This window comes from Coptis chinensis, chromosome 4 (assembly GCF_015680905.1).
Source record: "Coptis chinensis isolate HL-2020 chromosome 4, ASM1568090v1, whole genome shotgun sequence".
Classification (NCBI taxonomy): domain Eukaryota; kingdom Viridiplantae; phylum Streptophyta; class Magnoliopsida; order Ranunculales; family Ranunculaceae; genus Coptis; species Coptis chinensis.
Window position 1 is genome coordinate 271,829 of NC_141459.1, and position 16,014 is coordinate 287,842.

Sequence of the window (16,014 nt, forward strand, 5' to 3'; positions counted from 1 at the left end):
GTACAAAAGTAATGATTACAATCCTCATACAACCAATATCTAACAAACATTGTAACAATCCAACCCAAATTCTAACAATATTACGAGTTTTTAAGAAAATCATGTAAAATACAGGTAGCTATGAGTTACTTGACTTCGAGCTCAAGCTCTAAAATGTGCTCATATTTGAGTCAATTCAATTATTGAACAAGCCCATAGCCCAAAACAAGTTGAGCACTGAGTAAATAGGGTCACATAACAAAAAACTTGGTGGGGGCTTTACACAGCGAGCCTCCACATTATAAGTTCCATTTAACCAAAAACAAAATACATGATACACTGAAATTAAAGGAGTTATATGTAGCTGCTTTATGCTCTTAAGAAAGGCTGATAGATTCTATAGATTCTGTCTCCACTTGTTTTGACACAGCAAGCCAGAACACTTCTATTATCACAAAAACTTAACAGCATTTTCCAGACAATTTTGCCAGCTAGTTCAGCAGCCAAAAATTATGGCTTGCTGGGTGCGCAAAGCCAACTCGATGACCAGCCCATTATTAATTTTATGTTGGGCAAATGGCTCTAAAAAGCAAAAACAAAAAAACAAAAAATGACAAAAAACCAAAAGAGAAAAACCATAAGAGGATTCCCAATGGGCAGTCGACTATTATTCACTTACACCACGTAGGTAGTATTTCCCTTTTTTCCACCGTTTTTGTGAAAAACAAGGTGAGACTATCCAATCCAAAAGTGAATATTAATCTCGGGATGTTAGATTTTGTCTGAACATAAAAATCGAAAAAACTTTTACGGGCCGGAATGAAACACCCGTTTACAAAAAATGGAATTAATGAAACAATTGAAATTAAAAAAAAATAAAACATGCAAGAAGGAATGAAACATTCCATCCGAAAAAAAAAATGATAAAAAAAAAAAAAACACGGAAAAATTTTTGAAAAAAAACGAGACGAATAAATTAACAAACCCACCATATCCACCTCAAAATAGTAGAGGGAAAAAAAAACGTTGCAACCGCCATTCTCAATTTTCATCCCCCCTGGCGGTCAGTTGCTCTACCTGACACATGCCACAACAACTCCTCTCTAATTTCGAGTACAGATCTCCATATAATAAATAATAAATAAATTAGACAATAAAGAAGTCTATAAAATTAACATGTCCTCTCAAAATCTATAAATAAGTAACGTGTCACTCACTCTTCCAAAATGTTCTTTCCTTCTCTCCTCTTCTTCTTCACCTGAAAAACTAGGGTTTCTCTCAAATTTCAATTGAAATGGCGGATGACATTATCAAAGAAGAAGAAGAAGAAGAAGAAGCTCGGATTGATTTGTTGAAGAACACGCCATCGAATATTGCGAGATTAGAAGATGTGATTGATCAGTGTAAAGCTCGTCAAAAGTATTTAGCTCAAACTAAAAGTTCTTGTGATGGTGAAGATGTTCGTTGGTACTTTTGTAAACTTCCTCTATCTCCAAATGGTCATTTCTCAACACTTCACTTGAATTTGAATTTGAATTTGTATTTGTATTTATTTGTATTACTGATGTTTTGCTAATAAGTGTTTATTGATGTAGAGTTAGCTGCTTCACTTGAATTTGAATTTGAATTTGCATTTGTATTTATGTGTATTACTGATGTTTTGCTAATATGTGTTTATTGATGTAGAGTTAGCTGCTTCAGTACCTAGAACGGATGTAGTAGGGAAGGGTGAGTACTTTCGTTTCGGTATGAGGGATTCTCTTGCATTGGAGGCCTCATTCTTGCAGGTTTGTTGTGAATTCTTAATACTCCTATACTAGGATGAATTGTGAATGATATTCTGTGTTTGTGTTTACTTATTTGTTAAAACTAGTTCATTCATGTTGAGGTCGTTGCGGGGGAGAAGCCCTTTGATGGGCTCAACTAGGCCAGTCTTAACCTGTATTTGATGCAGGCAAAGGGCGATACAGCTGAATACTTGATAATTAATCAAATAAGCATATTATTCTTGTTAATATTACTACTAATGAATCTATGTTGGTGTGGTTCCATGTTGCTCACACTGTGTATCTCTCGCAGAGGGAAGAGGAGTTACTCTCTTTTTGGTGGAAGGAGTACGCTGAATGTAGTGATGGACCCAGTGGACGCCATGTTAGTAGTAATACCAAGTTTGATTCACAACCAAAATCTTTCCCATCTGAAAGTGACCGTGCAACTCAATCATTTGAAGCAGAGGGAGAGAGAGTTGGAGTCCCAGTAAAGGGAGGATTATATGAGGTACTTCATCTATCAACCATTTCGTTTGAAGTCTGACAATTTTTTTAAAGGTCCTTGATTAGTACTCTGGCAAATTTTGTGATGATATTGTGAATATTTGATTTCTGTGTTTTCGCTTTCTGTAATGTTATCCTTTTTTTGTGAGCCGAAAGGTGGCTTTTATTGAGCATCCAGATCCTAATATATGCCAAAGCTATAAATATTTATTTATCTATTTATAAAATTTAACAGCTGGAAACCTAGACCTATCAACTGGAGATGATTAAGGACGATTAAGGGTGAATTACTTGTAAAGCAGTCAATTTTAGGAATATGTGCAAGCAATTATTATCTGGAAGCAGTCTCTCTCTCTCTCGGGGTCATGATCATTTTTATCTGTTTCTTGTTTTTGTTGATTTTTAAAACACATTCCTTGGTGAAATGTTATGATCATTATAATTATCAGCACTATCATTGTATCACTTCATTACCTATTTTTTCTGTTAGTGAAGTAGGCTCTATGAACCCGGGTTTTAGTCGAAGTTGATTTGTATACGGGATTCTGAACTTTTTTGGATCAGAACACAACTAAAGGCCAAACAGAGTCGGGCTTCATATTTGATCCAATACATGAAACTCTATTATAAGTTATGAGGATAGTTTTTCTCACATCTTCCTCGGGAATAGTCAAATTTCATTTGTACCCACACGACTACATCTAAAGTTCTCATATAGATTGTTACATTTTGGGTTTCTTTTTTCTCCTGTAACTTTAGAAGGATTGGTTAATGCTGCAGGTGGATTTAGCCAAGCGCCACTGCTTCCCTGTTTACTGGAGTGGGGAAAACAGGCGTGTCCTAAGAGGTCACTGGTTTGCTCGTAAAGCTAGTCTTGATTGGCTTCCTCTTCGTGAGGATGTTGCCGAACAGTTGGAATTTGCTTATCGCTCCAAGGTATTATGGTGAAGGAGTTTAGTTTCAACTATTTCCCTGCATTATTTTAGTATAGTAGATGGACTTGATGTTGTACAACTATATATTGTGTAAATATCGGTGACATACTGAATTGTACAATATTTCTGAGCATGAAAACTCTGGTAAACAGCTTCATGTGGTTGATCTTTGTTACTGTCTATTATAGAGTCCAATTGTTGACATAATCAGTCCATATGAATCTATTAGTGTCGACCGCCTTCCTTGTTTGTGTCTGACTCATTGGTGTTATAGTTAAACGTCTCCCCTTTTTACTCCCGAGCTCATCTCCCTCTTAAAGTAACTAATGACAAGAACACATGTGATGAACACAACTAATTCCATACAAATAGTAAATAATGAATATGTTATCGTTTTCAAGAAGCCAATGCAAATTGCAATACATAATTGGATGATATCCTACATGTCTTGATGGGGGGCCTTGATCCCAGGTCATGCAATTGAACGGCCAACAACCTTGAGGTGCAACGTTATTGGATTGGTTACTAAAAACTTTCATTATTGTCCTCTGGTGTCAAATTATGTGTAGTTTAATACAATCAGTATGGGGAAAGATTCATAATACGATATTGTGAATTGCAATATTCTTTTAGAGACACACTTGATAGTCAAAGGAGTATGTGATGCTACCAACCTAATATAAAGGAATACATATCTTGCCTGTTTTTATGTGCACGAGTCACCTATGGCAGTGTAAAAAATGATGAAAATCTGAACAAGATCCCCTCAATTAGAAATGAGAGCATTACATTACAAACTCCCTGTTCGATTATCTCCTTGTTCATTGATATTATCAAAATAATTGATGGTCTTTTTCTTTCAGGTTTGGCATCGAAGGACATTTCAACCATCAGGCCTTTTTGCTGCTCGGGTTGATATGCAAGGATCTATGCCAGTATGCTTTATTCACTCCTTTGGTGAGGGTCTTGTCTTCACTAGTTAATGAGATGTATCTAAATACTTTAGCTTATGTGTAGGGGTTGCATGCTCTTTTCACTGGAGAAGATGATAATTGGGATGCTTGGCTGAGTAATGATGCATCTGGTTTTTCTAACGTCATCAGTATAAGAGGAAATGGTGTTAAACTAAGACGGGGATATTCTTCATCTGGTTCTCCAAAACCAACTCAGGTCTGTCTTTCTTTAAGATACAACTTGCTTCTGACTGTATTCTTACTTGCAGACCTTGTAAAAGTTCGTACATGAAGTTTAGGTCTTAAGTCTTAGCATTTAGAGCCCTCTGCCTGAAATCCATTACTTTTTAAGTGCCAGTTGGATTACACACGCGAATTTCGATTGGTCCAGTGGTGGTAATCCTGGTATCAAATAGTTGATCATGTCATCTAAATGAGTTCCTACTAATAGCCACACTTTTCTCTGCTGCAACTCACACTTTCCACCACTTAGGGTGCTGGTCCCTAAAATTGTAGCTCCTTCTAAAATGCCTATTAAGTATTAATCAAGTTATGAATTTCTTTGGCCCAAGAATTATGAAACATTTCACAAAAAGATGCTGCAAACTTGATTTTCAAATAATAAGCATCAATTAGTATTGCACTATATATCAGATCCAGTTTGAAGGGGTTCATTATGTCTGCATGGCTAGTTGATAAGTTGGTTATAATATATTAAATGTTTGTAGCTGTAGATATTGCAATTTGGGCATCCAACTCAAAACCAATTGGCAATAAGTGGAGAGGTCCCAGGATCTTTATATTATTATTATGCAAGGCTTTTGATCCCTGGTATGTGACAATACATGTCAACACATCTCCTCACTTGTGGGGTTAGGGCACGGAATCGGGTCGGATAGACCCATTACCTGATCTGGCCGAAACCTGTATGTAGTGGGTTTGGTATAGGTAGTTTAAAATTTAAATGATTATTTGATTGGGTCAGGTTCGGGTCACTGAATCGAATAGAGTAGAAAATCTGAATAAACTTTTTAAACCTGAACAAATATAAGAGCTGTGTAATACCAAATTAAAAAGATTATAAAGCCCATTCATAGCCCATTAAATGAAAGTCGAGGATTTAATTTTGGGTAACGTAAAGTCACGATCTTGGTTTTTGGTCAGATCTAAATTTAGTCACCCCTTCCTCTTTACTCTTTTTTTAGCTAATCTAATGGAGGCATGAAGCCATTGATTTATTTAGACTTTCCTTTTCTTACAAAACATCTATCGTGAAAGATGTTTTTGGCTAATGATAGATCAAATGTCTTTCTCTTTCTCAAATCGAGTATAAGGGTTTGAAGCATCTCTTGTATTTTGGTGTTCTTTTTGAGATGGCAAACAACGATCTTGAATAGTTTGCGATTTGGAATTTCCGACAAATCTAATGTTCATAAACGGTTCGGATTCTGTGATGAAAATTTAACTCGAGCCGGGTTCGGGTAAGGAAAAATTACTTGGGTTGGGAGTCAGATATACCTTAACCTAACCCGAACCTTTCCGTGTCCTATGTGGCGTATCTAGCTTAATATATGGGAATTTTTTCATGGGTGATGTGGAGTACATGGGCCCTTGGGGCCAGAGAAATTGCCCGCTCTAATACCATATTAAATTTGGGGATCCAACTCAAAACCAATTGACAGTGAGTGGAAAGGCCCCAAAGGTTTGCCAATTAAAATTAAAAATAATTTAAATAACAATTTATATTATTTTTAGTACCAAGGCTTAACAATTTTAGTACCCTACATGGGATTAATCATATACCTTCCCCCACTCCCAAAAATTAAACCAATTAACAATTAAACCAAGGCTTAACAATTTTAGTACCCTACATGGGATTAATCATATACCTTCCCCCACTCCCAAAAATTAAAAATAATATAAATAACAAGTAAACAGTACAGTTGAGGTATAATACAAATGCAAATGTGAGACAGTGAGTGACATATAATAAGAATAAAACTATTTCCATTTAGACTGTTGAAGCACCAAAGGTTTGCCGTGCTAAACATTTTCTATAAAGAGAGTTTTGATACCATTAGATCTACACGTGATGTGTCTCTAAAACGGTTGTGTTGAATTACAAGTCATAAAGTGTTAGTCTGACCTCATAATTATTCTGCTTAATGTTGTTTTCACGAAAATCAACAAACAGTAGATTGTAGGGAATATTGGACCAACTAATCCATTTTTATTTCTTATCTGGAAGTCTGAAATCAGGCATATATTACCAATAGATGATTATTCTAAACATCGTTTGGGGTTTACTAATGCTTGTTCCTGCTCAGTAAGAAGTCACAGAGAAATGTCAGTGCTATTTGTTTAAACATTTTTTTTTTCCGATAGGATGAATTACGTCAGCAAAAGGAGGAGGAAATGGATGATTATTGTTCTCAGGTATGCATTTTAGAGCATTAATTGTCTGCATTACTTTTGGCACTCGGTAGTTGTACTCTTACTGTTTCTTAGACTTTTGTTTCATTGGTAAAATGACAATGTTATTCAAACTTTACTTACATTTACTGTTTCTTTTAGACTTTTGTTTCATTGATATATAGTGTCATTCAAGAAAATCTTTCTTTTTACGTGTTTTTTTTCGCGAAGCATTTTTGTAAAATGACAATGATATTGTATTCAAATAATCTTTGCTTTTACATTTCCCAAATGGGTTTAATTAGTAGTGTAGTTACAACACAATGACTCGTGTAATGCTAAACATGTGTCAAGGTTATAAACACCTAAAATATCATGATCATACTTTCTTTTAGTTTAACAGTTTGACTTTGAAACTTGTGATAGTTGGGGGTAGGATTGCACTTGGTTTAACTGCTAATCACCATTCCAGGTTCCAGTTGGGCATTTAGTTTTTATGGTTCATGGTATTGGCCAAAGATTGGAAAAGGCCAATTTAGTTGATGATGTTGGAAATTACAGACAAATCACAGCTAGTCTTGCTGAAAGGCATCTAACTTCATTCCAACGAGACACTCAGAGGGTCCTTTTCATTCCTTGCCAGGTAAAGCAAGATATTATCTTCATCTCTCTGTAAACACCATATCTCTGAATAGTTGACTGTAAATTTGGATTTGTTGCCTGACTTTTATATTATAAATACTTATCCTGTAAATATAATTGAATTGAACTTTCACCAGTGGTTTTTTTACCCCTTTAACCAGTTTGCACTTTTTACATCTAATAAATTGATTTTGTTAAGTGGGATATTAAGTTGAACCTTTCTTTGATGTTAGCTGGGTAAGTTTGCAGAACATCTTCATCTAAAGAGTAAATAAGTAGATACAGACAGGGTTAAACAACTAGCTCGTTTTTGCTTGTTGGTGAAATTTTAAGCCCTCTTCTTAGTTGGTCACTTATCACTTTTCAGAAGGTCCTTATTCACACTTTCTCAAAGGTGTCTCGATTAAATTCTACAGCTGGTCATTTTTAAATTTCCAGAAGGTCCTTATCCACTCTTTTCAAAGGTGTCTACATCAAATTCTAAAACACAAGTAGATGATGACTAGGGCCTAGGGGAAACGAACTGTGGTGAACCACAAATGAGATTTTAGAAAGTTAACATACCCATTCAACTGAACTATGTGCTCACCCCGAAAATAACTTCTAGCAAGATAAACAAATAGTACCAGTGCCCTACACTCAGATGCCTCGACGTCCACACTGACAGACATACCATATGGGTCTTAAATCTTAATACATACTTCAGGTTTTGTTAACTTATATTTTCTGTATGCTAGTCAATAGATTTTTCTTCTGTTTTCTACTATGCAAATGATTTCAGAGCGTGACACCCCACACACACACACACACACTAATGACATTAATATTTTCTATATCTGAGATTGCTAATTAGATATTTTTGGTGAAGTTTCTAACGAAGTTTCTACATTCTAGTGGAGGAAGGGGTTGAAGCTTGGCGGTGAAAGTGCAGTTGAAAATATTACGTTGGATGGTGTCCGTGGTTTGCGTGTCATGTTGAGTGCTACTGCCCATGACATCTTATACTACATGAGCCCCATCTATTGCCAAGAGATAATCAACTCGGTACTAAGTAATTCATCTTGCATATATAAGGAACTTCTTGTTTCTTTCTTTTGAAGGCAGTGTTACTCTTGATATTTGCTACTTAAGTTTGTTTTGATGTGGGAACTGGGAAGAGAATGTGGGACATGGTTAGGACTAAGGATAGATTAGAGGCAGATGCTTGAAGGTAGTTTGTGATACTTGGTTTGGTAGAAAATAGAGTTACCTTCTCAATTTAAAATTTGTTTGTTGTTTATATCATTTTACCTTTGCTTGTTTACATATATAGTTAAACTAATTCAGGTTCAAGTTATTCAAAAACCAAAAATAATGGTTAATTAATTATTGATATACTGAAGATAATCACATAGAGCACAATGAAGAGAAGTTAACTTTTCAGCACTTGTGCACAACCACCACACTGAGATACACGGACACACACTTGAATCAATATATATATATATATATATATATCCATTTCATACATTTCCTGCACCTGCTATGCGTCATGAAAACTTAATCAACATAAAATAGGCACTCGATGATTTGAAGCATGCATTGTATTCATATTGGATGTTGTAACCAGTTATAAGAATTTAACAATCAACTTATTCCATTCTCAGGTGTCCAACCAATTGAATTGGTTGTATAAGAAATTCGTCAAGAGAAATCCGGGTTATGATGGAAAGGTATGGAGTTCAGTGAACACCATAAAATTTCATAATTTATTTCTACTTCAGCAACTTCGGGTGTCATAATTATTAATTTGGACTCCTAATGATGCAGGTATCCATATATGGCCATTCTTTGGGAAGTGTTCTCTCGTATGATATCCTTTGTCATCAAGAAGATTTGTCTTCTCCCTTTCCAATGGAGTCTCTGTACAAGGAACGTGTTAGAAGGGAAGAAAATCAGCCTCTTCAAAGCAATGAATCTTCTTCTCAGTTCAGCCTCCCCATGAATCTAGAGAGTAAAATCTCTACTACAACCACTGAAAATTTGGAAGTCATTTGTCAGGAGGAATGCAATCAAGACCCAGATGCTGTTGCATATGATTCTCCGACGTCAATTCTACAAAAAACTACTTCCAGCACAGATCCTGAGAATGTCCCTGAGTCTAAACAATCCACTGAGTCATCCTTAGAAGAGGATGTCGAAGAACAGGGTACCTCTAGTACAACGACCGAAACTCTGGAATCAATGTTTCAGGAGGAAAGCAATAAAGACCAATGTTCTATTGCATATGATTCTCCAGCATCAGATTTAGAAGAAATTTCTGCCAGGACATGTAATGAGAATGTTCCTGAGTCCAAACAATCCAATGATGTCCAAGAACACGGTGATGATGACATGCTCTCGCTGGAAGGGAATCACATGGATTCAACAGCAACCAGAAGCTATGGAGTTTGTATAGGTGATGTGGACAAGGTGCATAATAATACATCCCATGATACTAGTGACAAGGCAAACTTAATAAAATCGCTTATGGAAGAGGTAAAAAGCTACTGAAAACAATTTATAGTTATTGCATGGGTTGACACTTGAAAAAGGAAATCTGAGTTGTGTCGTGGTGTTATCACAAATGCAGGTAGATTTCCTTAAAGCAAGAATAGCAGATCTTGAGTCAAGGTGTGATGATGAACAAACAATGACAGACAATCATAAAGGTAACTATTTTTTCGGGGACATTTATCTCTCCTTCCCATTTTCTTCTTAATGTCTCTATTTCCTTTTGCCGTGGACTCATTTGTACAATAAAATAGAATGTACCCATTGATTTATAATTTGGGAGCAGATTATGAGGGATGTGGGAGAAAGAAGAGAAATAAAAACGAGGTTCCATTGGGCTTTATATGGGCGTGAAGCCTAAATTAGCATTTGTATGCCAAAAATGCTTAAAAGTTATGTGGCTTCCTTTCCAAATTCAAAAGATTTTGAACCGCTCCCCGCCTGTGTCCCCGTCCTCTCTCTCTCTCTCTCTCTCTCTCTCTCTGTTGTTGTCTATGTGTGTCAGTCTCTTTGTTTTCTTGTATCTGTTCAACTCAAATTTCATAATTAGTGTTAAGTTTGAAAGAATCGCAAAGGTATCATATTTTATCTCTTTGTTACCACTTCCCCTGTACTCTAAAAATATTCTTGGAGTAGTACCCTGTTTATGTATATAATACTTGTAATCAATCCTTTTGCATGTAACTTGTGATTTGACCTTACCGGGTCAACATGAATTCAGCAGATGACAAGGAAATAGATGCTGATACTTCAAATGGAAACCCATCTCAGAATCCCCTAGAGGAAGTGGATATGTGTAAAGGTTACACAGCTTACATCAAGTACACAAAGCTTGATTTCAAGGTGAAATAGAAAGGAATTCTTTTTTCTCCTGATTCGTCTTTCTCCTGCTTGTAGTCTTTTGTGGGGTATTTGGCTGATCGCTGATTGTCATAATGTGCATGTTGGAATATATCTCTACCAGGTTGACACTTTCTTTGCAGTTGGATCTCCTCTTGGTGTCTTTCTTGCCCTTCGAAATATACGTATTGGGATAGGTAATAATTGTTAGTTCCAACATTCTAATCCTTACGGTCATTGTTGTTTTCCTTCTCAAAAAATGTTCATTGTTTGCCTCAAAGGTTTTAGCTTCAATTTGCAAAATTTAGTTTCAACTCAATGACGAAGGTTTACAGAGTATGTATATAATCACATGTATAAATAATATACATATACATATGCATATACATATAGAAAAAACGTATACCAATAATTTCTCACACATTTTTAACAGATATAATGAGCAAACATTGTGTGTGTCAGTGTGTAGTAAACAGGACGTATCTCTTAAGAAATCTAAAATATTGGGAGAAAGACGTTGAGGGCTGAATTGGAGTTAAGTTTATGCATCTAAAATTTGGTGTGTGAATTTTCTTGATTAAAGCGTCATCACTTGTTTTTAGGATAAGATGCTCTCCTGGAATGGCATATGTTTGTATTTAAAAAGTATGCGAAAGGCGTCACAAAATGGAGGCAGAGCACAATTTTAGCTTCAAATTGCAACCTCTCTAAATTAATTAGCTGCATATATGTTTGTCTTGTATGAGTAGGATCTATGATTACTATGTAGTTACTCATTCCATAATGACTTGGTTTGAACCACATTCTTATTTCCTTAATCTATTTCATTTTAGGCAAAGGTAAAGATTATTGGCAGGATGAAAGTATTATTGAGGAGATGCCAGCTTGTCGGCAAATGTTTAATATATTTCACCCGTTTGATCCTGTTGCATATAGGTTTGTCTTATGTATTTTCATTCTTTCTGATATTGTTTGACATTCCTATTCTTATTGTCATTCATATTTATTTGGAAGTGTTTGGTATCTGAAAAATCGTCATTTATTTTAGTTAAAGACTAATTGATACTCCCTGTTGACAACCAACTTTACTCCGATGGCCCAAGCTATTGAACTGTTGTGTAAGAATGTATACCAAAGGACTCATGTGTCTGAGTGGGAGCCAGCACATGCCAAAATGCCTTAAGGACTTGAAAAGTTCAAATGAAAATTGAAAATGTACATTAAAGGGACATCAGGTCTAGCATAGGGGTGGGTACATGCGTAGCAGCACACTGGGAGTAGGCACTAGGCACACACTTCACATGGATGCAATCTCCCAATTAGTTGCTTTCAAATTGTAAATGCTTACAAAAGGTCAAGATAGACCGGCTTTGTAATTGTAAATGACTATAAAAAGTTAGATTGCCATAAATATCTTTTATTGAGAGCCTAATAGGGGAGCATGCAATACGAACAAGAATATCTATGTATCCATCCAAATGTAGGCAATGTGGTCATCAAGTTGCAGGTGCCGACTAGCAAAGTCGGTAAAACCTTTGGGTGATGATACCGAGAGGTCTGGGGCTCGAACCCTGCTAGCATCAAAGAGTTACTAATCTCATTTAAAACAGGCTTACCAATAAAATAAAAAAAAAAAATGTGGTCATCAAGTTGTCTGTTAATGGAATTGCATAATTCATCAACTTGTGAATAGTTTTCCTAGTCTAAAACACATCAGGTAGCTGATTTTTATGACTTTCTTCACAGCGAAGAGACCATCATCACAAAAATATGTTAATCTTAAAAGATGTTCAATATCATGCTCACATATGGTTGTTTTGCATTTGACTTTAAATGACCATGGTGTTCATGTCTTGAATAACCTTACATATTTTGGAAATGTTTTATTCTAGAGAGAGAGCACTTTATTTGAATTTTGTGGCGGTGTTGTTTACAGAGTAGAACCACTAGTTTGTAAAGAATACATCAACAAGCGCCCAGTCATAATCCCTTATCACAGAGGAGGCAAGCGGTTGCATATTGGGTTTCAGGTAAAGTGGCTCCGTTCAATTCTTTCCCCTTCATGTACTTGGCCCTTTCATATGCTTATCATGATCTATTTGCTACAGGAGTTCACCGAGAATATAGTTGTGCGTTCTCAAGCAGTTGTTAATCACCTAAGCTTGATAAGGGTATGATTCGAAAATATAAACTTTTTATGTTGTCTTTGTCTATATGTAGCCATGGAGGTATAAGTGTAAGATTCGCCCGTGCCTTGATATCACCTCCCAACTGGCCTAACCCTTGGGTTTCTGGGCTTTCAAAATTTTGTTATTATTTTACCTGTTCTGGTACCCATTTTATTTGTGGGTTTCTACCTTTTCTTATTAGCAACTGTATTTCATGCACGTTGGTATTTTGACACATCTAAGTGTCTCCCCCCCCCCCTATTAAGCTTAGGCCAGGCTGTGGGCCTATCCCATCGTCCCTTCATCCAATCCCTGGCTTCAAGTTCCTTATACATTCTGACCTTCTAAACCATGTCAATTACCAGTATAACTGCTAGCAGTGGGAGTGAGCAGAGAGTGAGGAGGGAGAGAGAGAGAGAGAGAGAGGGAAGGCGAGAGATTGAGGACAGACAGAAACCTACCGAACTACATTTTAGGCCATGTACCCCCACCCTTCTACGTACCCCCATCCTTCTCAAAAACGTTCGCTCCACTCACTTGATTACTAAATTTTACGATAGATTATCGTCTAGAAACTTAGCTTGCTAGAGAACTATCTAAAGTTCTGCATATATAAGATATTTTATCTTGAATTTGCGGCTATTGAGATAAAACCTTCTCCGTGGGTGTTTTTCCATGATGAGCAGAACTTGTATATCAATAAATATCATTTAAGATTTCGCGTTGGAAACGTTTTGTGAACATCTTATGATTGTAAATATTCACATGTTTAAGTCAACTACAATAGCTGTTTGCTTGTCTCCATTTTTTATACATGAAAAACGATGATCATAGAAAACACACATCTTAGTATAAATTTTAAATTTATCTGTTAAACCTATGTTAGACTTAATTAATAGGCTACAATAATTTCTATGTACGACTCTTTGTTCACAGAAAAACTCATGCATATAGTGTCACTTAGGGAGTTCGGATGAGGAAATGTGATAATGCTATACTAAAAACGAACTGTCAGAACAATTTGACAGCTATACATATCATATATATATGTATGCAAAATGTACAATGACTCATGCCTTCTTTCTTTCCCTCAATGTCTCAGCATATTCTAATTTCAAAATTAGGTTAATGTTTCTCCCAACCAAACATATGAAACAATATTAAAAGGAAAAACCAGAATTTAAACCTTACAGTAGGTATGTATCAGAAATGCGGAAGCGCAACATTATTTGGCATATTATCCAACAAATCCTGTCTTTTTATATCCATTATGTTTCTACAATGCCTTTTCAAGCAATCCATTTGGTATTCATTGGCATAATATTTAGTATCTTTTTAGAAGAATTTTACTGTTTATAACAGTGCAACTTCTTCAATAGGTCAAAGTGCTAACTGCCTGTCAGTCAAGGAACAATGATGATATAGATGGTATGTTCTGTTATTTTCATTTCCATTCTTTAGTGTTATTTTTTTTTAATAAGGTTAAGCCTATATGTTTTAACCTCAAACACGGATTGCAGAAAGCATCGAAAATTCATCGGAAATAGAAGAAAAATCATACGGATCACTTATGATGGAAAGGTTGACTGGCAATAAAGAAGGTCGAGTTGACCACGTGCTTCAAGTAAGTTAACCACAATGGTAATGTCAATTTAATGCTTTGTACTTTCTTATCTTTAGTGTCCTAATGTGATATATTGCAGTTATGCTTTTGGTTTGCGCGTCCGTGATATTATGTTTTTTGTTAATAGACAAAGGATAGTTCCGTTGTGACCCAATGCATGATCTTGTTTGATCCAATTTATTCAAATTGCTTTCCTTGTAAATTTCACTAGAGTGACCAAATGGCAGGGGTGTAAGCTCTCAAGTTCTTTAAAATGGATTTAGTAAAATTATATTATTGCTTTTGAATAAACAGAAAGTCTGGAGAAATAGAGACAAAATAGTATACAGCCTTAATTAGTTTCAGCCCTCTGTCACACATCTTTTTATAGGAATATAATTTCTGCAACTTCTTTCCTTGAAATTGCCAAATTGGTGCATCGTAAACTTGGGATCAAAATTTCTTTACTCAACATCTCTAGTAGCTTTTCAAGGATATCTTACCATTTCCATCTTGATTCCAATAACCAATAGGTGATATAATTCCATGTCCCATCAGATGGGAATATGGGATGTGTATTTTCAATTGGATTCCCATAAGACCAAATTTATTTGAACACCCTTATTTTTCCATGCCTTTGTTCTTTTTATCCCTCGTAAGCGTGATTTCACAGCGTCTTTTGATCTAACAGTTATTCAAATATCACATTTATTATGCAGGACAAAACATTTGAACATCAGTACATATCAGCTATTGGATCACATACGTGAGTATTCTCATCCTTTCTGGTGTACAGTTTTGTCTTGCATTAGGAAATAAACTTACTGTGGAAATTTCATTTCTTATAAATTAAAAAGAAAATTTATCTTCCAAGGATATTAAAGTGAAAGCAAAATATTTGTAAGACGACATTGAGGTGATAGCTTATCAGGAAATAGATTTGGTGTTATGCAAGTCCAGAATTCTTATTGTTAATTTCCTATTTCCTGACATGAAATTATTTGTAGAAATTACTGGAGGGATCCTGATACTGCTCTTTTCATACTGAAACACTTGTATCGTGACATACCTGAGGAGCCTACCTCGCCTGGACACTCCGGAGATAATTCAAAAAGGCAGACAAAATCAAGCGGCAGGTTTTATCAATGTGACACAGTTGATGACGAACTCCCTTTAACGTTCTCTGACAGAATGCTTGTCAAGGAGTTCTCGAGAAAAGTGAGGATGGCAATGAAGAACAGCTAAGTGATTGCACGATGGGTTTGCCAGTATATGCAGATCTTGATGTGTGCCCTGACATTGTCAAATCTACTAAGGCTTCTCACATATTGGGAGCCACTGATGGTCATGTAAATTGTGAAGTAGTTTCTCCACGTGTATATCCTGTAGATTTTTGTGCTCGTGTATATGTACATTTAGCTTAGCCTGACAGTGCCCATAAAAAGAATGTATAGATTAGTCCTCACACGGTGAGAGTTTATTTTCACCAAAAGCGCAGCTTCTTTTAAGATCTGTAACTGTCTAACTGATGAGTCTCTTGCACAATTTTTAGTAGTTTTCACTTCTAAAAGGTAAGAAATTTCGGATAAAGCAATATTTCAATGAGGTCCATGATACCAGAAAGTCAAGGTTTTATTCAGTTTGTGTAATATAACGAATTATGGTTTACCAATTTTT

The 16,014-nt window shown here is 35.8% G+C and overlaps 1 protein-coding gene across 3 annotated transcripts; it reads left to right on the forward strand.

The window, feature by feature from the left end:
- Nucleotides 1–994: 994 nt before the first annotated feature.
- On the forward strand, nucleotides 995–15,976 carry SGR2 (shoot gravitropism 2 (SGR2)). Of its 3 annotated transcripts, none has more exons than XM_086605918.1 (21): nucleotides 995–1,478; nucleotides 1,666–1,766; nucleotides 2,059–2,256; nucleotides 3,033–3,188; nucleotides 4,051–4,122; nucleotides 4,205–4,357; nucleotides 6,526–6,576; nucleotides 7,025–7,195; nucleotides 8,089–8,238; nucleotides 8,841–8,906; nucleotides 9,004–9,711; nucleotides 9,806–9,884; nucleotides 10,448–10,569; nucleotides 10,691–10,763; nucleotides 11,400–11,502; nucleotides 12,503–12,596; nucleotides 12,675–12,737; nucleotides 14,114–14,162; nucleotides 14,255–14,358; nucleotides 15,057–15,103; nucleotides 15,345–15,976. In XM_086605918.1, exons 1-21 carry the CDS (start codon nucleotides 1,274–1,276, stop codon nucleotides 15,580–15,582), a joined length of 3,003 nt encoding a protein of 1,000 aa, XP_086462044.1. In that variant the 5' UTR covers nucleotides 995–1,273; the 3' UTR covers nucleotides 15,583–15,976. The 3 variants fall into 3 exon arrangements, with proteins under 3 accessions (XP_086462044.1, XP_086462046.1, XP_086462047.1); XM_086605920.1 differs by having other exon boundaries at nucleotides 10,451–10,569; XM_086605921.1 differs by lacking the exon at nucleotides 8,089–8,238.
- The last annotated feature ends 38 nt before the right edge of the window (nucleotides 15,977–16,014 follow it).

Excerpts from the sequence above, each read along its gene's own strand:
- SGR2 (XM_086605918.1), top strand. The coding sequence starts at position 1,274 with ATGGCGGATGACATTATCAAAGAAGAAGAAGAAGAAGAAGAAGCTCGG. Across the intron at positions 4,123-4,204 it reads ATATGCAAGGATCTATGCCA|GGGTTGCATGCTCTTTTCAC; the intron begins GTATGCTTTATT and ends GCTTATGTGTAG. Across the intron at positions 12,597-12,674 it reads GGTTGCATATTGGGTTTCAG|GAGTTCACCGAGAATATAGT; the intron begins GTAAAGTGGCTC and ends TATTTGCTACAG.